General features: G+C 41.5%; 2 protein-coding genes across 2 annotated transcripts in view; one reads left to right on the forward strand and one right to left on the reverse strand.

The window, feature by feature from the left end:
* Window positions 1-204: 204 nt before the first annotated feature.
* LOC110441711 (sperm protamine P1-like) lies at window positions 205-570 on the reverse strand. The gene has a single exon (XM_021484932.1). It carries the CDS (start codon window positions 568-570, stop codon window positions 205-207), a length of 366 nt encoding a protein of 121 aa, XP_021340607.1.
* A 179-nt stretch (window positions 571-749) lies between these two features.
* LOC110441712 (low-density lipoprotein receptor-related protein 2-like) overlaps window positions 750-20,964 on the forward strand; it is a gene marked incomplete at its 5' end in the record, with an annotated part of 91,985 nt that continues 71,770 nt past the window's right edge. The window contains 15 exons of the mRNA XM_021484933.1: window positions 750-962; window positions 2,368-2,552; window positions 2,924-3,152; window positions 3,802-3,991; window positions 9,024-9,149; window positions 10,140-10,312; window positions 11,372-11,622; window positions 12,150-12,324; window positions 12,789-13,020; window positions 13,499-13,627; window positions 14,294-14,395; window positions 18,451-18,657; window positions 18,900-19,035; window positions 19,418-19,589; window positions 19,910-20,023. Coding sequence (XP_021340608.1) covers window positions 750-962; window positions 2,368-2,552; window positions 2,924-3,152; window positions 3,802-3,991; window positions 9,024-9,149; window positions 10,140-10,312; window positions 11,372-11,622; window positions 12,150-12,324; window positions 12,789-13,020; window positions 13,499-13,627; window positions 14,294-14,395; window positions 18,451-18,657; window positions 18,900-19,035; window positions 19,418-19,589; window positions 19,910-20,023 — 2,634 coding nt within the window. The remainder of the gene's footprint in view (window positions 963-2,367; window positions 2,553-2,923; window positions 3,153-3,801; window positions 3,992-9,023; window positions 9,150-10,139; window positions 10,313-11,371; window positions 11,623-12,149; window positions 12,325-12,788; window positions 13,021-13,498; window positions 13,628-14,293; window positions 14,396-18,450; window positions 18,658-18,899; window positions 19,036-19,417; window positions 19,590-19,909; window positions 20,024-20,964) is intronic.

Below are 20,964 nucleotides of genomic sequence, written 5' to 3' on the forward strand. Positions count from 1 at the left end.
TCCATCTCCTTTCCTCTTCCTCCATCCCCTTCCTTTTCATCTCCTCTCCTCTTCCTCCATACCCTTACCCTCCATCTCCTCTCCTCTTCCTCCATCCCCTTCCCCTTCATCTCCTTTCCTCTTCCTCCATCCCCTTCCTTTCCATCTCCTTTCCTCTTCCTCCATCCCCTTACCCTCCATCTCATCTCCTCTTCCGCCATCCCCTTACCCTCCATCTCCTCTCTTCTTCCTCCATCCCCTTCCCCTCCATCTCATCTCCTCTTCCTCCATCCCCTTACCCTCCATCTCCTCTCTTCTTCCTCCATCCCCTTCCCCTCCATCTCCTTTCCTCTTCCTCCATCCCCTTCCTTTCCATCTCCCTTTCCTCTTCCTCCATCCCCTTACCCTCCATCTCCTCTCCTCTTCCTCCATCCCCTTTCTTTCCATCTTCTCTCCTCCTCCTCCAACCCCTTCCTCTCCATCTCCTCTCCTCTTCCTCCATAACCTTACCCTCCATCTCTTCTCCTCTTCCTCCATACCCTTCCACTTCCCCTTCCTGAAACCTTGGATTCTGAACTTGAAATACCACATGAACAAGCAAAGGAGAATCACTTTTGGTACTAAGATTGAGCCTAAACTATTAATAAATGATTGATTAATGTACAGAAATACAAAATGGCTAACACACCAATCTTGGATTTCTGAGCCAACTATTCAAGGGTGGACAACCTGTGTGTGTTTATTGTTCACTTATATAGTAACTGTATCTGACAGATATTACCAAGCCATCGCTGATAGTGACCAGCCATACAGCCATCGTCCATGCCGACCTTGACCTCCACTCATATGTGGCTATCCCTCTGCTGGGGGTGAGGTCCATTGCAGGACTTGATATCCATGTTGCTAAGAAAGAGATTTACTTCAGTGACTCTGCCCAGAAACGCATCTACAGAGTCAATATGGACGGATCAAATCTAACAGAGGTAGGAGCTTAAAATCTCAAACACAGGTCATGGTATAAGGTTGAAATCATTAGTTCAGGTCACTCCGTGAAATGTGTGGTTCAGAGGATTGAATTCAAATAGGTGATATTCTCCAATAGATAAAATCTATGAAGGAAGATGAAGTCTCGCTCCATTGACCGACTGGCATGAAACAACACAACACTAATAATATCTAATTTGCCCCAAGCTTGCCGAAGGACGTATGGCAGTGGGCATTTAATCAGTATATATGTGTGCAACATTTATACATAATCCATGAAATGCAATCAAAATAAATAGATACATATAAGCCCTCATAGATGTGTCGATAATTACGGCTTGCCATCATCTGATGTAAAAATATGTACGCCGGGACGCTGTCTGACGTTGACTGCCCGAAAAGACAATACAGAGTTACCTTGATCATCAAAATCAACCTGCACGCCCAGGAAAAAACGGAGATAGCCGCTGGAAACCTGTATCCAAAAGCGGGACAAGTGTTGTTTCCCTGCAAGTCCAATTTCTCTGAGGTGACAGTTGGACCACTGTCTACTTTTATTTGTTTACAGACCTACTGAACCGTCCTAAGAAAAAATCTATGCATGCCTAAGTCTAAGTACGTTCCGAGTAGGCGACTAGAAATGACCACGCTGACAACATCTATCACCCGTGTACCCGAGTACACGTGACAGCCTTCTGCAACTCGTGTCATATGAGACTAATAAAATCTATTACCTGTAACTGAGCGAGATCGGGTTATCTCAGTCAAGGGTTAAGATTCTGTAACAAAATCCCAACCGAGGCGTAAGCCGAGGTTGGGATGATACAGAATTTTAGCCTGAGATGATGATGACCTCTTCACTACTTAAGCTACGTTTGAATGCTTCCGCGTAAAAACTTAGTTCGTCCTTACATAGATTACAACATTTTTCACAGTGTGGATTATATTTTATCTACAACATCAAATATCTAACAACATCAAAACTATACAATAACGACAACACAGAACAGTTATAATGCAAATTGTCAATTTCAAGCAGTTAACGCGCGGATGAATACATCGTAGTGTAAAAATTTTGCGAAATGTCACATAAAGGTACAAGACAGATCGGACAAGATAGAAAAATCTAGCATGGAGTATGGCGTGGGATATCTCTGTCTGAGGTGCGAGAAAAATTATTCCCGCTTCTACTGCGAACCGCGGGAATATTTGTATCTGAATACAGGTCAAATGAGTGAAATGTCAAATTAAGATTAAATGGGTGAAATCACAAATCCAAATCAAAGGGATAAAAATTTCCAAAATTTCAGTAAAGATTAAAAAGGTGAAATATGAATTGCTTGTTTACAGATTTAATGACTGATGTATACTTGAAAATTGTTTGCACTCCTCCACTTGTGACAGGTTTTCCCCGTGGGTGTTAATGTGGTGGAAGATCTGGCCGTGGATTGGATTGGCGGGAACCTGTACTGGAACGACTACGTGTTCGAAACAATCGAGGTCTCCAAGCTTGACGGTAGTGTCAGAACAATTCTGTTCAGTCAGAACATCACCAACCCGCGTGGCATTGAAGTCGACCCAAGGAAAGGGTAGGTACAGTATCCACAGAGATGGAACCACTAGATCTGTGTCTGTGATAGAGCAGGGGGAAGGGTCCCTGGAAGCGAGGCAAAATGGACGCACAGCTTGATTTTGGAATTTTGAATATATGAGGATATATTTTATACTGTATATGCAGGAACCTTTTGCCTTGTAAAATATTTAATCTTTATATCAGTAAAATAAATCTTCACTAACGTATTAATTTGATTTGTACCTAGTGGGAATAATTTCCTTAAAAATAAATTCAGTATAAACAAAGTCCTGTGCATGTAGTTAGCCAGCTGATTTGTCAATGCTGGATTCCTTTCCATATGACCAAACAAAATATGAATACAATATTTTGTTGGTGTCGCCACAGGTCACGGTTCATTTTCTGGACAGATTGGGGACAACATCCACGTATCGAGCGAGCAGACATGGACGGACATAATCGTACCAGTATTGTCACCAAGAAGGTCTACTGGCCCAACGGCCTCTCTCTGGATTACCCCAACAGGAGGCTGTACTTTGCGGATGCCCGCCTCGACTACATAGAATACTGTAATTATGATGGGTCTGGACGTCAGCAAGTCTTTGCTAATGACCATGTAAGGATTTGGTTAAACAAAGAATTGTTTTTCTGCATTTTTGTGTTGGTTTCAGTGTGTGAAGCTTTTATTCCTATATGCCTGCCTTGACCAGAGTGTGTTTTGTTATCTAATTTGTTATAATTTTGTTTATCTGATGAACATTTTTAAAAATACATCAAAAGTTATAATGATGGTAGGAAAATCTGGTGAAAATAAAATGTAATATTTACATTTGTATGGCATTGTCAATAGAGATTGGACTTTAAACAACATGCACCACGAGAAAGTCTATTCTTAGCCAATCAATGTGTGACAATATGCTGTTCCAGTTGTTGTACAAATTTGTTCAAACTGTTGATAAGGCGAGAATTTTAAATTTTAAATATATTTTGTAAGTTAAAAAAAATGTGAAAGGTCGAGAATTATTAAACGTAAATATAAACATTGAACTGTTTTTGTATGGCATTTATGATCTAATTGAATGACACAGCTTTGCAAGCAAACAAATCATAATGCACTAGCATGCATTATGTTGTTTGCTTGCAAAGCTGTATCATTCAGATAGATCATAAATGCCATACAAAAACAGTTCAAGGCTTAATTGGCATCAACCACGGACTGTGTGTTGAAAGTGTGTCGTTTTCACTCCCTGGTTTTGCTCTTGTAGTTTCTGCGACATCCCCATGGACTAGTGGTGTTCGAGGACACTATTTTCTGGACTGACCGTGTGGCTGGACGTGTTTCTCAGTGTAATAAGTTCAACTGCTCAGACCGAGGACTGACCATCAGCCGTATCAGCCGTCCTCTTGGAATTGCTGTGATGCATCCAGTCAGACAGCCTTACAGTGCCCTGGATGGTCAGTATGTGGTCAGATGTACCTTAACAGTCAGTATGTGGTCAAATGTACCTTAATGGTCAGTATGTGGTCAGATGTACCTTAACGGTCAGTATGTGGTCAAATGTACCTTAACGGTCAGTATGTGGTCAGATGTACCTTAACGGTCAGTATGTGGTCAGATGTACCTTAACGGTCAGTATGTGGTCAGATGTACCTTAACGGTCAGTATGTGGTCAGATGTACCTTAACGGTCAGTATGTGGTCAGATGTACCTTAACGGTCAGTATGTGGTCAGATGTACCTTAACGGTCAGTATGTGGTCAGATGTACCTTAACGGTCAGTATGTGGTCAGATGTACCTTAACGGTCAGTATGTGGTCAGATGTACCTTAACGGTCAGTATGTGGTCAGATGTACCTTAACGGTCAGTATGTGGTCAGATGTACCTTAACGGTCAGTATGTGGTCAAATGTACCTTAGCGGTCAGTATGTGGTAAAATGTACCCGTCAGTATAGTCTACTGTTATTTTAGTCAAACTCGGACAACATATTAAGTGTGATCAAATCCACAATTACAAGATGGCCACCATTTCCTCTGATTAGACAAGATGTTTCTTACCTTTTATCAATAACAACTTTTATCAATCTTGTCTATTTTTAGGAGGCACAGTAGTCTAGTGGTAGGATGCCGGTTTCGTGACCGAAGGGTTAAGGGTTTGACTACAGGACGGCACTGTGTTGTATCTTTGAGCAAGATACTTTACTCTGCTTGTTCCAGTCTACTCAGCTGTAAATGAGTATGTGGTTGGGCAGAGCTAGAATTGTTAATGCTAGCTGTGAGTGCCCAGTGAGTTGAGAAAGATATTGGCTGGTTGCAAAGGCCCTATAACCACGGATAATAATTTATGAACCCCTTTGCAGACGACCTACGAACTAGGTTGTGATAAAGCGGTATATAAGAACCTCACATTATTATAATTATTATTTGATGTGAATTTCTTGTTCCTAGACAAGATTTGTGACTCAACCAGTGTACTAGTCATTTCTTTCCCTGTCTGAAAGTTTCTTGAGATTATATCAACTAAAGGAACATTATAAACAGGTATATTCCACTAGGAAAATTATATTCACATGAATATAAAAGTTAAGCTCAACTAGAGTTAAAGTTGAAAGGTCGAAAAAAGGTGTGTGAGGCCGGGTAGGTAAGTGTCAAGTTTGTCAACAGGTCTGAAGCATAATGGCAGTGTTAGAACTCCTGGTTGCTGGTGTGTGTAACACCCAGGGTATAGGGTAACTCTTGTCAGACCCATTAACAGGGTAACTCCCATGGTATAGGGTAACTCTTGTCAGACCCATTAACAGGTTAACTCTCAGGGTAGGGTATAGGGTAACTCTTGTCAGACCCTGTAACTCCCACTCGTGTCAGACCCATTAACAGGGTAACTCCTATGGTATAGGGTAACTCTTGTCAGACCTATTAACAGAGTAACTCCCAGGGTATAGGGTAACTCTTGTCAAACCCCTGTAACTCCCACTTGTGTCAGACCCATTAACAGGGTAACTCCCAGGGTATAGGGTAACTCTTGTCAGACCTTTGTAACTCCCACTCTTGTCAGACCCCTGTAACTCCCAGGGTATAGGGTAACTCTTGTCAGACCCCTGTAACTCCCATGGTATAGGGTAACTCTTGTCAGACCCCTGTAACTCCCATGGTATAGGGTAACTCTTGTCGGACCCCTGTAACTCACACTCTTGTCAGACCCCTGTAACTCCCATGGTATAGGGTAACTCTTGTCAGACCCCTGTAACTCCCAGGGTATAGGGTAACTCTTGTAGGACCCTTGTAACTCCCAGGGTTAAGGGTAACTCTTGTCAGACCCATTAACAGGGAATAGGGTTACTCTTGTCAGACCCATTAACAGGGTATAGGGAAACTCTTGTCAGACCCATTAACAGGGTAACTCCCAGGGTATAGGGTAACTCTTGTCAAACCCCTGTAACTCCCTCTCTTGTCAGACCCCTGTAACTCCCAGGGTATAGGGTAACTCGTGTCAGACCCATTAACAGGGCAACTCCCAGGGTATAGGGTAACTCTTGTCAGACCCCTGTAACTCCCAGGGTATAGGGTAACTCTTGTCGGACCCCTGTAACTCCCAGGGTATAGGGTAACTCGTGTCAGACCCATTAACAGGGTAACTCCCAGGGTATAGGGTAACTCTTGTCAGACCCCCGTAACTACCACGGTATAGGGTAACATGTCAGACCCCTGTAACTCCCAGGGTATAGGGTAACTCTTGTGGGACCCCTGTAACTCCCAGGGTAAAGGGTAACTCGTGTCAGACCCATTAACAGAGTATAGGGTAACTCATGTCAGACCCATTAACAGGGTAAAGGGTAACTCTTGTCAGACCCATTAACAGGGTATAGGGTAACTCTTGTCAGACCCTTAACAGGGTCATACTGTTATTGTATAGATTCTATTTGCTTCAGGCAGCCCTGGGTGAAAGTACCGGTTACATGTCTGAGTCAGATCTTGAAACTGTTTATCTTTATTAATTGGTTGTAGTGAATTGAAGTTTCTTGTGACTCCTTGTTTTGCTTAAATAGTACATTGTATTGTTTTTCTTTGCAAGGTACATGCAACCCCTGCTCCAACTTGTCCTATCTTAGAAAGCTAGTTGCTAAGTAAGCCCTCTAAAGTCATCATATCTTGTTGCCTGGTAACCCCTGTTCCAACTCCTCCTATCTTGTTCCTAGGTAACCCTGCTCTATCTTGCTCTATCTTGTTACCGGGTAACCCCTGCTCAAACTTGTCCTTTCTTGTTGCCAGGTAACCCCTGCTCCAACTTGTCCTTTCTTGTTACCAGGTAGCCCCTGCTTAACCTTGTCCTTTCTTGTTGCTAGGTAACCCCTGATCCAGTTCCTCCTATGTTGTAACCTGGGAACCCCTGCTCCATCTTGTTCTATCTTGTTGCTATGTAACCCCTGATCCAGTTCCTCCTATGTTCTACCCTGGTAACCCCTGCTCCATCTTGTTCTTTCTTGTTGCTAGGTTATCCCTGCTCCAACTCCTCCTATCTTGTTGCTAGCTAACCCCTGCTCCATCTTGTTCTATCTTGTCGCTAGGTAACCCCTGTTCCAACTTGTTTTATCTTGTTGCTAGGTAACCCCTGATCCAGTTCCTCCTATGTTGTAACCTGGGAACCCCTGCTCCATCTTGTTCTATCTTGTTGCTAGGCAACCCCTGCTCCAACTCCTTCTTTCTTGTTACCTGGGAACCCCTGCTCCATCTTGTTCTATCTTGTCGCTAGGTAACCCCTGTTCCAACTTGTTTTATCTTGTTGCTAGGTTATGCCAGCTCCAACTCCACCTATCTTGTTGCTAGCTAACCCCTGCTCCATCTTGTTCTATCTTGTTGCTAGGCAACCCCTGCTCCAACTCCTTCTTTCTTGTTACCTGGTAACCCCTGCTCCATCTTGTTCTTTCTTGTTGCTAGGTTATCCCTGCTCCAACTCCTCCTATCTTGTTGCTAGCTAACCCCTGCTCCATCTTGTTCTATCTTGTCGCTAGGTAACCCCTGTTCCAACTTGTTTTATCTTGTTGCTAGGTTATCCCAGCTCCAACTCCACCTATCTTGTTGCTAGCTAACCCCTGCTCCATCTTGTTCTATCTTGTTGCTAGGTAACCCAAGTTCCAACTTGTTCTATCTTGTTGCTAGGTAACCCCTGTTCTAACTTGTTCTATCTTGTTGCTAGGTTATCCCTGCTCCAACTTCTCCTATCTTGTTACTAGGTAACTCCTGCTCCATCTTGTTCTATCTTGTTGCTAGGTAACCCCTGTTCCAACTTGTTCTATCTTGTTGCAAGGTTATCCCTGCTCCAATTCCTCCTATCTTGTTGCCAGGTTACCCCTGTTCCAACTGGTTCTATCTTGTTGCTAGGTAACCCCTGTTCCAACTTGTTCTATCTTGTTGCTAGGTAACCCCTGTTCCAACTTGTTCTATCTTGTTGCTAGGTAACCCCTGTTCTAACTTGTTCTATCTTGTTGCTAGGTTATTCCTGCTCCAACTCCTCCTATCTTGTTACTAGGTAACCCCTGCTCCATCTTGTTCTATCTTGTTGCTAGGTTACCCCTGCTCCAACTTGTCCTTTCTTGTTACCAGGTAGCCCCTGCTTAACCTTGTCCTTTCTTGTTGCTAGGTTATCCCTGATCCAGCTCCTCCTATGTTGTAACCTGGTAACCCCTGCTCCATCTTATTCTATCTTGTTGCTAGGTAACCCCTGTTCAAACTTGTTCTATCTCGTTGCTAGGTAACCCCTGTTCCAACTTGTTCTATCTTGATGCTAGGTTCTCCCTGCTCCAACTCCTCCTATCTTGATGCTAGGTAACCCCTGCTCCAACTCCTCCTATCTTGTTGCCAGGTAACCCCTGTTCCATCTTGTTCTATCTTGTTGCTAGTTTACCCCTGCTCCAACTTGTCCTTTCTTGTTACCACGTAGCCCCTGCTTAACCTTGTCCTTTCTTGTTGCTAGGTTATCCCTGATCCAGCTCCTCCTATCTTGTAACCTGGTAACCCCTGCTCCATCTTGTTCTATCTTGTTGCTAGGCAACCCCTGCTCCAACTCCTTCTTTCTTGTTACCTGGTAACCCCTGCTCCAACTTGTTCTGTCTTGTTGCTAGGTAACCCCTGCTCTATCTTGTTCTATCTTGATACTAGGTAACCCCTGTTCCAACTTGATCTATCTTGTTGCCAGGTAACCCCTGTTCCATCTTGTTCTATCTTGTTGCTAGGTACCCCCTGTTCAAACTTGTTCTATCTTGTTGCTAGGTAACCCCTATTCCAACTTGTTCTATCTTGTTGCTAGGTAACCCCTGCTCCAACTCCTCCTATCTTGTTGCTAGGTAACCCCTGCTCCAACTTGTTCTGTCTTGTTGCTAGGTAACCCCTGTTCTAACTTGTTCCATCTTGTTGCTAGGTAACCCCTGCTCTATCTTGTTCTATCTTGATACTAGGTAACCCCTGTTCCAACTTGTTCTATCTTGTTGCCAGGTAACCCCTGTTCCAACTCATCCTGTAGCCATCTGTGTCTCCTGTCATCTGTGAAACCCAAGGGATTCTCATGTGCCTGCCCTGTCGATATGAAGCTGGATGATTCAGAAAACAAGTGCATCCCCTGTAAGTATTACATGTCTGGTGTATTTAAGGCCAGGACAGATTGATAAACGAAATTTTCACAAAGCATCCAATTTAACTTGCTTTGGTTGAGTATTACATCTGAACTTAACAAAAGTTGCTGAAGCCTGTTTGATAAAATGCAATGAAAACTTGTTTGAGATTCCGGAATTATCTCAAATTACTATGAAATGATTGGTTAATGTATTTGACCAGGGGTCAATACTTAAAACAAGTTTATTTAAAAACGATTGGTATAGATCTATTGACACCTTATCTCTTTATGAAAATACTGTAAATGTCTAGGTAATTCCACATAACAATGACCACACTTACTTAATACAAACTTTGATATCATAAACATTAGAAATTCCCTGTCTATAAAAAAAGTCAGTGATCTTAGGATTTCTATTTATGTTTACCGAGATATTTATATTTTTTCCGCCAGTATTTTGGTACCAGCGTTTTCAACATAACATGGTTACACTGTTAAAGGGTTCTAAGTCTTAGCACGTTCACTTCTAACCAAGATGGCCGGGCATTGATTCCCAAATCAGACGTGAAAAGACATGCGATCACCTGCCAAACCGCTGTATAATAACTTATACGTGATCTGATTGGTGTGTTTGTCAGTATCATAACTTATACGTGATCTGATTGGTGTGTTTGTCAGAATAATAACTTATACGTGATCTGATTGGTGTGTTTGTCAGTATAATAACTTATACGTGATCTGCTTGGTGTGTTTGTCAGAATCATAACTTATACGTGATCTGATTGGTGTGTTTGTCAGTATAATAACTTATACGTGATCTGATTGGTGTGTTTGTCAGAATCATAACTTATACGTGATCTGATTGGTGTGTTTGTCAGTATCATAACTTATACCTGATCTGATTGGTGTGTTTGTCAGTATCATAACTTATATGTGATCTGATTGGTGTGTTTGCCCGTATGATAACTTATACGTGATCTGATTGGTGTGTTTGCCAGCTGACCTTGACTACCTGATGTACATGACGAAGTCGGGCATTGTGGGTATTGATATGGAGGATAACGTGACACACCCCCTTCTCCCTGTGGCCAGTGTCCTCAGCGGAATGAACATGGACATCGACAGCGCCAACGGCAGTCTTTATGTTGTGCAGCGTGGTGATGTTTTCAACGTAAGGCTCCTAATTGAGTGTCTAAAATAACAATTTTAAGGCAGTTTTCCATAAAATTCGTCACATTTTTTAATATTTTGTTATTGTAGGAACAGCTCATTTAAATAACAATCTTTTACTAGATTTGACTTTTGATTCTTGTCTCACTGTTAAACTGCATGCTTATATACACTTCCTGTTTAACAGTTATTTCTAACAGCAAGTGAAGTGTGTGATGTTGGAACCTTGAGCAATTCCTGCTTGTGTATTTGTAAAATCTCGCTTTCTTAGTCAGACCAAAACAACAGATTTCTGCTAGATAATAAAAAGCTTGAGCTTCAGCATCAACTTTAAACAGAACAAACAAGCTTAGTGAATGTTTTTAATAGGTTATGGTTTAAATACTGATTGATTAGTTCATTGAAGAATTCTCATAATACAATGATAATATACAGCATTTGATATAGCGCCCTATCTAGCTAACCAGCTATCTAACTAATTAGCATTTACAGTAATCAACACAATTTGAGGAATTCGCAGGAGCTGCCTTATCAGGTGCTAACTACTAGTCCTATGCCACCTGGCTAATATCTCCCTATGTATGTATGCCTGCATGTGTGCTGGAGATATTTTGTGTTCTGTTTGTAGATGGACCGTGCTTCGAACGGTATCATTTATAGTGCCATCTCACTTGAATGCAACAGCACAGATACCGCAACATCCACCCCAGACCATTTCATACACCACCTGGGTTGTTGGAGTTGTGTGGGCAGGAGAAAAACACTTTCTCTGAATATTCCATGTGTACGACAATTTCGGGGATCGAACCCTGGCCGCCTGCGTGGAAGGCCGGAGTGATAACCACTCGACTAATCAGCCCATGAGACAAGTCTGTCATGTGACAAGTCTTATGACCAATTGTGTTGTACAAATTGAAATTAGACTAAAAAAATTGGCAAGGATATGTTAAAACTAAATTTGTTACTTACATATTTGTTGTTAAGTGATATTTGGATATTGAACTCTTGGCATTCTGTTTACAATTTGTTATTTGAATTTAATTCTTTACAATTAATTCAGGCATCAGTGGTAAAGGTATCAATACGGGATGGTAACGTGTCACAGTTTATGCCGTCCAAGTTTTCTGGGTACGTACACGCTGTGGCGGTGGACTGGGTGGCCAGGAATCTGTACTGGGCCGACACTAAGGCGGGTACCATTGAGGTGATGAAACTAGATGGCAAACATAACAGCAAAGTGCTCATGTCCAACACTGGCAGTCCACTTGACTGTGACCAGCCTGTGTCCTTGACCCTTGACCCTTCAAAGGGGTAAGTAGGGATCCTTGATCTCTCCAAAGAGTAAGATTTGTTCTTGGTGAAAACAATCTTTGACCTTTGACCTTCAAAAGTTTTTTGTCCTTAATCCTTAACCCAGCTGAAGGGTTCTAGTGTTCTTGATATTCTTACATTTGACTCCTTAATGGGGTTATCATTGTCCCCTACTTTTCAGACAATGCAATATAACCATTGATGAATATCAGATGCTGGAGAAATGTCAGAAGGTAAATTGATTTGTGAGAGAATTTATAGTGTTTAATAGTTAAAACATTAGCTATTTATAAAATATACTATTAAAAAGTATTGTCCTTAACTGAATATGACCTGTCTAAGCCCGTGTTGTAGTGCAGGCGGTAAGTTTGGTGTCAGGTAGGTGTACAAGATAACAGGAATTTCTGACCAGCTATCCTAAAAGCTTATACATATAAAAACTCTGATGTTTATTCAAGTATTTGAAAAAAAAACACCTTACCTTAGCGTGCTGGTGGTCAGTTGTGAGATCCTGTATTTGTTTATAGGACTCTGTACTGGGCTGATCTCGGTGGAAATGGAGTCCCCGCTAAAATTGCCTCCATGCGTATGGACGGTACTCGTCCCCAAATTGTCCACGAGAGGCGGGTGGAAGTCCCTGGAGATATTGCCATAGATACCAGTTCCCGTTTGCTCTACTGGGCCGACTCCGCTAAAAACTGGGTGAGTAGTTTAACTTAACCCATTCACCCCTAAAGTCACATTTGAACCTTACCAAATCAAAGACTGGGCAAGTCCAGTTTAGATATGTAGGGGTGAATGAGTTAACCAGTGTTATTGGAGGGTAAGTCACACTTCTCCTGAAGCAGCTGAAATTCTTCTGTTTAATCTAAACTTAATGTACATCTCTGCTGCACAAAATAGTCTGATGGGGAAAATCACATTTTAATAACAGCTTAATATTTTTTTATCACATTTTTACCAGTAAAATATGGGAGCAATGCACGTAAGTTAATGTGTTGATTTTCACTGCATTAAAGTGACTGGGGACAAAATCGTATAAAGCCTTGAAAAGTTAAGATTTTTTTTTGTGTAAAGTGTAAAATAGTCCTTAGATTTCTTTAATTAAATCCTTAATATACATATTAATTGGTTTCTGGGCCTGTAATATAAATTATCCCTTTTAGATAATGGCTTTATCCTTAGACAAGACTCACACTCACAGGACTAGAGTTGTCCACTCCAATCTTGGTAACCCGACAGGTCTGGCCATATTTAACCGACGACTTTACTTCGCCGACCCTGATCACGAGAGAATATACTACATACCTCTTGACCACCCGCGGGAAATGCACATCGTCAAGGAAAACATCGCCCTCCTTACTGACCTCGTTGTTTATAATGACCGTCACTCTAAAGGTAACGTCACTCGTCACACAAAACAGGTCTACGGTCACTACGATCTACTTATTTACATTATTGTAAGTTAAATACGCTGTTTTTTTCAGAGGTCAGTGTTTTCAAGTCATCTTGAATTTATTCCTCAATTTTATTAAAATTTATTTGATTAATTGTTATATTGCATTGATTCTATGAATTATAAGGAAATTGAGTAAATGAATTTGCATTAATTCTATGAATTATAAGGAAATTGAGTAAATGAATTTGAGTTCTATTAGAATTTTACTCTGTAACAGAAACAAAAGGAAAAAATTGTTTTTCTACATTAGAAATATTTGGGAAAGGATTTAAATAACGCACCAGTCTTTACAGGCCCTATGGACCTCGTGTACAAATCCAGACCCTGGCTCCACTCGAGACGCAACTTCGATACTGCATGCTTCAAGTTTGAGAATGAATGCCTTATTTTATGACTTTAATCCTTGTTGTGTTTAAGGGGAGTCAAATGCCTGTACCAAAAACTACAGCGGTTCCTGTGAGCACCTGTGTCTAACATTGGGGAATGGGCAACACACCTGTGGCTGTAGTACAGGGTACACAAAGTCTGGAAACAGCTCCTGTGTAGGTGCGTAACGCATGTCTGACTTCTGAAGTTTTTAGGTTGTATACAAATATCTGTAAGTCAGGAGCAAAAAGATGCATGGCCAGACTGGGGTCGAACCTGGGACCCTCCGAACTCTAGACAGACACTCTACCAATTGAGCTATCTTGTTCCCGACGATCGGCCCAGTCCAGTTCAACTACATCCCTCCCTCCTTTTTCTAAGTCTTCGCCCCAAAGGCCAAACTATTTACAATTCAGGTTCGGGTATCCTCTTGCCAAGCTTACACTAAATGCTTGAAACAATGGTTGGTCACAGGCACCACTGTAACAGGAGCAGAAAAAGGCACAGCCAGACCGGGGTTCGAACCTTGGACCTTGGACCTTGGACTCTAGACAGATGGAGCTATGTATCTGGTCGCTGACGATCGATTAAGTCCAGTTCCGATCCCTCATAAGCTTCAGAACAAATGTACACCATAGTATGGTAACATCATGTTCTACACCAGCTAAATTTTTGTGGTCATTGGTCAAGGTCACTAAGGATCAAAGGTCACACTTTGTGTCTTTAGGGATTGGAAGCATAATTTATGTGAGCATCAAATTTCATTTTATATTTTAAGAAAATGAAGCCTTGAATTTTGGGATTATTCTGAAACATGTGCCTAATTATCCGTAAAATATTTTGCAGCGGTGGAGAGTTTCCTAGTTGTATCCCAATCGGACATCATTCGTGGCTTTAACCTCGTCAAGAAAGATCACAGTGATGCTATGCCTCCAATCCGTGGCAGAGGTAAGTCTTCAGAGACATGTAAGGCCAATCCATTACAGAGGTAGATATCATACATACATGTACGACCCATCTGTGACAGAGGTAGATATCACACATACATGTACGACCCATCTGTGATAGAGGTAGATATCACACATACATGTACGGCCCATCTGTGACAGAGGTAGATATCATACATACATGTACGGCCCATCTGTGACAGAGGTAGATATCATACATACATGTACAGCCCATCTGTGACAGAGGTAGATATCACACATACATGTACGGCCCATCTGTGACAGAGGTAGATATCACACATACATGTACGGCCCATCTGTGACAGAGGTAGATATCACACATACATGTACGGCCCATCTGTGACAGAGGTAGATATCACACATACATGTACGGCCCATCTGTGACAGAGGTAGATATCACACATACATGTACGGCCCATCTGTGACAGAGGTAGATATCACACATACATGTACGGCCCATCTGTGACAGAGGTAGATATCACACATACATGTACGGCCCATCTGTGACAGAGGTAGATATCACACATACATGTACGGCCCATCTGTGACAGAGGTAGATATCACACATACATGTACGGCCCATCTGTGACAGAGGTAGATATCACACATACATGTACGGCCCATCTGTGACAGAGGTAGATATCATACATACATGTACGGCCCATCTGTGACAGAGGTAGATATCACACATACATGTACGGCCCATCTGTGACAGAGGTAGATATCACACATACATGTACGGCCCATCTGTGACAGAGGTAGATATCACACATACATGTACGGCCCATCTGTGACAGAGGTAGATATCACACATACATGTACGGCCCATCTGTGACAGAGGTAGATATCACACATACATGTACGGCCCATCTGTGACAGAGGTAGATATCACACATACATGTACGGCCCATCTGTGACAGAGGTAGATATCACACATACATGTACGGCCCATCTGTGACAGAGGTAGATATCACACATACATGTACGGCCCATCTGTGACAGAGGTAGATATCACACATACATGTACGGCCCATCTGTGACAGAGGTAGATATCACACATACATGTACGGCCCATCTGTGACAGAGGTAGATATCACACATACATGTACGGCCCATCTGTGACAGAGGTAGATATCACACATACATGTACGGCCCATCTGTGACAGAGGTAGATATCACACATACATGTACGGCCCATCTGTGACAGAGGTAGATATCACACATACATGTACGGCCCATCTGTGACAGAGGTAGATATCACACATACATGTACGGCCCATCTGTGACAGAGGTAGATATCACACATACATGTACGGCCCATCTGTGACAGAGGTAGATATCACACATACATGTACGGCCCATCTGTGACAGAGGTAGATATCACACATACATGTACGGCCCATCTGTGACAGAGGTAGATATCACACATACATGTACGGCCCATCTGTGACAGAGGTAGATATCACACATACATGTACGGCCCATCTGTGACAGAGGTAGATATCACACATACATGTACGGCCCATCTGTGACAGAGGTAGATATCACACATACATGTACGGCCCATCTGTGACAGAGGTAGATATCACACATACATGTACGGCCCATCTGTGACAGAGGTAGATATCACACATACATGTACGGCCCATCTGTGACAGAGGTAGATATCACACATACATGTACGGCCCATCTGTGACAGAGGTAGATATCACACATACATGTACGGCCCATCTGTGACAGAGGTAGATATCACACATACATGTACGGCCCATCTGTGACAGAGGTAGATATCACACATACATGTACGGCCCATCTGTGACAGAGGTAGATATCACACATACATGTACGGCCCATCTGTGACAGAGGTAGATATCATACATACATGTACGGCCCATCTGTGACAGAGGTAGATATCATACATACATGTACGGCCCATCTGTGACAGAGGTAGATATCATACATACATGTACGGCCCATCTGTGACAGAGGTAGATATCATACATACATGTACGGCCCATCTGTGACAGAGGTAGATATCATACATACATGTACGGCCCATCTGTGACAGAGGTAGATATCATACATACATGTACGGCCCATCTGTGACAGAGGTAGATATCATACATACATGTACGGCCCATCTGTGACAGAGGTAGATATCATACATACATGTACGGCCCATCTGTGACAGAGGTAGATATCATACATACATGTACGGCCCATCTGTGACAGAGGTAGATATCATACATACATGTACGGCCCATCTGTGACAGAGGTAGATATCATACATACATGTACGGCCCATCTGTGACAGAGGTAGATATCATACATACATGTACGGCCCATCTGTGACAGAGGTAGATATCATACATACATGTACGGCCCATCTGTGACAGAGGTAGATATCATACATACATGTACGGCCCATCTGTGACAGAGGTAGATATCATACATACATGTACGGCCCATCTGTGACAGAGGTAGATATCATACATACATGTACGGCCCATCTGTGACAGAGGTAGATATCATACATACATGTACGGCCCATCTGTGACAGAGGTAGATATCATACATACATGTACGGCCCATCTGTGACAGAGGTAGATATCATACATACATGTACGGCCCATCTGTGACAGAGGTAGATATCATACATACATGTACGGCCCATCTGTGACAGAGGTAGATATCATACATACATGTACGGCCCATCTGTGACAGAGGTAGATATCATACATACATGTACGGCCCATCTGTGACAGAGGTAGATATCATACATACATGTACGGCCCATCTGTGACAGAGGTAGATATCATACATACATGTACGGCCCATCTGTGACAGAGGTAGATATCATACATACATGTACGGCCCATCTGTGACAGAGGTAGATATCATACATACATGTACGGCCCATCTGTGACAGAGGTAGATATCATACATACATGTACGGCCCATCTGTGACAGAGGTAGATATCATACATACATGTACGGCCCATCTGTGACAGAGGTAGATATCATACATACATGTACGGCCCATCTGTGACAGAGGTAGATATCATACATACATGTACGGCCCATCTGTGACAGAGGTAGATATCATACATACATGTACGGCCCATCTGTGACAGAGGTAGATATCATACATACATGTACGGCCCATCTGTGACAGAGGTAGATATCATACATACATGTACGGCCCATCTGTGACAGAGGTAGATATCATACATACATGTACGGCCCATCTGTGACAGAGGTAGATATCATACATACATGTACGGCCCATCTGTGACAGAGGTAGATATCATACATACATGTACGGCCCATCTGTGACAGAGGTAGATATCATACATACATGTACGGCCCATCTGTGACAGAGGTAGATATCATACATACATGTACGGCCCATCTGTGACAGAGGTAGATATCATACATACATGTACGGCCCATCTGTGACAGAGGTAGATATCATACATACATGTACGGCCCATCTGTGACAGAGGTAGATATCACACATACATGTACGGCCCATCTGTGACAGAGGTAGATATCATACATACATGTACGACCCATCTGTGACAGAGTTAGATATAACATGTACATGTACGACCCATCTGTGACAGAGGTAGATATCACACATACATGTACGGCCCATCTGTGAGAGAGGTAGATATCATACATACATGTACGGTCAATCTGTGATAGAGGTAGATATTACACATCCATGTAGGGCCTATCTGTGGCAGAGGAAAGTCTTGAAAGGTACACACAAATTGATTGTATTTTTAATTGTTAGACATTAATTTAAGGTAATTTTGATGGATATACATAATTTTAACTGACGGTACTTTTTAATGGAAACATAAAATTTAATGGTACTTTTAATGGTTATATGAAATTTTAGGACACAAGAATGCCTATATTGAAGACATTCCATATTTTTAAAAGAGTAATTTTATCATTATCATAGCAAAGCTATTTGATCTTTCAGTTTTACAATTATTATTCACTTTGTATAAATTGTGATAATAGATAGAAGAGTGATTGAAGTTGACGTTCATATCAAGAATGATCACATCTACTGGATAGACCACGACCCTGCAGGGCTGAGGGGACGCAACTTCAATGGCATCCGCCGAATAAAGCGTGATGGCTCCGAGTTTGAACAGGTCATAAACACTGGCACGGGTCTGAAGCCTGGCGATGGAGTTAAGGGCATGGCCATTGACTGGGTCGCAGGTAATTACACAAGTCTGTAGAATCCGCGGGTGTTAGGACTTCTGGTTTGGTTCAAGATTCATTATTGCTATAATGTTCATATATATTAAAATATGTTGTTTTCTGCGTTTCATATTGTTTGCTAACTGTTCTAGCCTTTAGCATAACTTTTGGATCATTTTTTGAATGAAATATGATAAATAGGGTTGGTTCAGTCACATTTCTTTTTAAAAAAAGAAAAAAACAACTTTTGAATGTTTTAGGAAACATATACTTCTCTAACATCAAGAATTACGAGACTTACATTGAGGCAGCAAGGATGAATGGTTCCCACCGCCTTGTTCTCATACAGGAGAGGGAGTCTTCTCCCTGGGCCCTCGCTGTCAACCCAATCAAAAGGTATGTCTATATATATATTTGTATCTCAAATTTTCTACTGTTATCACTCACCATCTACTCAGCTAAAATAAATGTCTCTTCAAGTTTCTCCTATACTGGACAGTTTGACAGTTGTCTTCCTTAGCCCTCCCCATCAAGGCTGGATCAAAAAGTTAGTCTGGTTGTATCTCCCAGCCTTCCTCTACCCATTCAAATGATACATTCCAGTTCTGAATTAAGAGAGTTGCCTCCCTTAGTCTTCGTCTACCCATTCAAATAAAACACTCCAGTTCTGTATCAAGAGACCTCCCTTAGCCTTTTGAATGATTTTAGTCTTACTTGATATGATTGCTGTATGTGTCATAAAGAATGTATTTTTCAAAGGGAGTTAACTGTGTTTCAGGTACCTCTACTGGGTGGATAAAGGTCAGTTCCCTAAAATAGAGCGTGCTCACCTGGATGGGACCCATCGCAAAATTATCATTGACAAGGGAATCGTTCGTCCCTACAGCATCACCATTGACGTGGCAACGCATGACGTGTACTGGGTGGACACGCGTGTAGATGCTATACAGGTAACAAAATGGGTCGTGATCTTGTACATCAGAGATCTTTTCGCTCGACTACCTTTTTACAAAAGCTCAAAACAATTTCAGTAATTTCTTTAATTTGGTTTCTTGTGTTTAGCATCCTATAAACAGTTAAGGACATTTAAGGACGTGACTTCATGTGTGTATTGCTGGAGGTGCATGGTTTAGGGAACTGTGTGAAAGTTCACTAAATAAATCATTCAAACATGCCTTTTTTTTTTGCAGTTTTGGACTAAAAGCATATTGAAGTTGATTAAGCTTAAAATACAGTAAGAAGAAGTATAATTGTTTGTTTGTTTCAACAGAAAGTGTCGTACACTGGAGGAGGCCGATCCTACGTCCGTACCAACCTCCCATCCCCGATCAGCATCACCGTCCTAGGAAACAAGATCTTCTGGGCCGACTCCAAACTCAAACAGGTATTATATAATTACGTGGACAGACTCTTAGCTTAAACAGTATAGTGTTACAGTGGTGAACCATCCAGTCACTTGTTACTTAATCGGCTGGAAAGAATGTCCCTTAGTACAATAAGTAAAGCACTGGACTAGCTACAGAATCAGTGTTATCCTCAGGGTTTGACCTCTACCGTAAATGTGACCTTGGGTAACTGGCACTCACATAGGGACTTGGGTAGATAATGCCCTTAAGGTTATAGGAGTGTATTGATAAACGGAAATAGGAAGAACATCCCGGGTGGAAAATCCAATGTAGGGAGACAGTATCACAATTTCCGCATATTCTAATGTTTAATATTAAACTGATGAATATTGTATGTTTATTATTGACAGAACAGTGTGTTCTCTCAATATTAAAGTATTTCAAAGCAATCCAGGCATTAATTCAGTTGTTTTTTATCAATGAGTCAGATCTGTCCATTTTTCTGTACTTCAGGAAACCGGCTACCTATTTCACTACTGTGAAGTTTTTCAAGAACGATAACTCTTACGTGCAATTACTATGTGTATATGGTTTTATTATAAAATGTCAATTTCTAATCGTTTATAGATAATTAATTTTAAACAATTTCAGCATTTATTAAATTGATATACATTAATGAAATTCTAATCTATGGCAGTATCATTTCTATTGACATTATTTTGCAAAAAATTGTGTCTTTCATGTTTTTTTATAAATTCATTCCTTTTTATATAAATTTCCATTTAAAATCCTTAAAATTCTGACAACCTATATTTTTTCTGTGGCAGAAAATTTTCTTTACTTCAAAGCAATATATAACTACAAAATTTGAAGAAATTCTACTGAGAAATGACGACACAATCCTATTGCCTTAACCTTTCTCTCTCAATGGTACTCTAGAAAACATGAGAATGAGATCTTCCAACAGAAGAGAACTATG

The sequence above is a fragment of the Mizuhopecten yessoensis genome, unplaced genomic scaffold (genome assembly GCF_002113885.1).
Source record: "Mizuhopecten yessoensis strain PY_sf001 unplaced genomic scaffold, ASM211388v2 scaffold716103, whole genome shotgun sequence".
In the NCBI taxonomy this organism is placed as follows: Eukaryota; Metazoa; Mollusca; class Bivalvia; order Pectinida; family Pectinidae; genus Mizuhopecten; species Mizuhopecten yessoensis.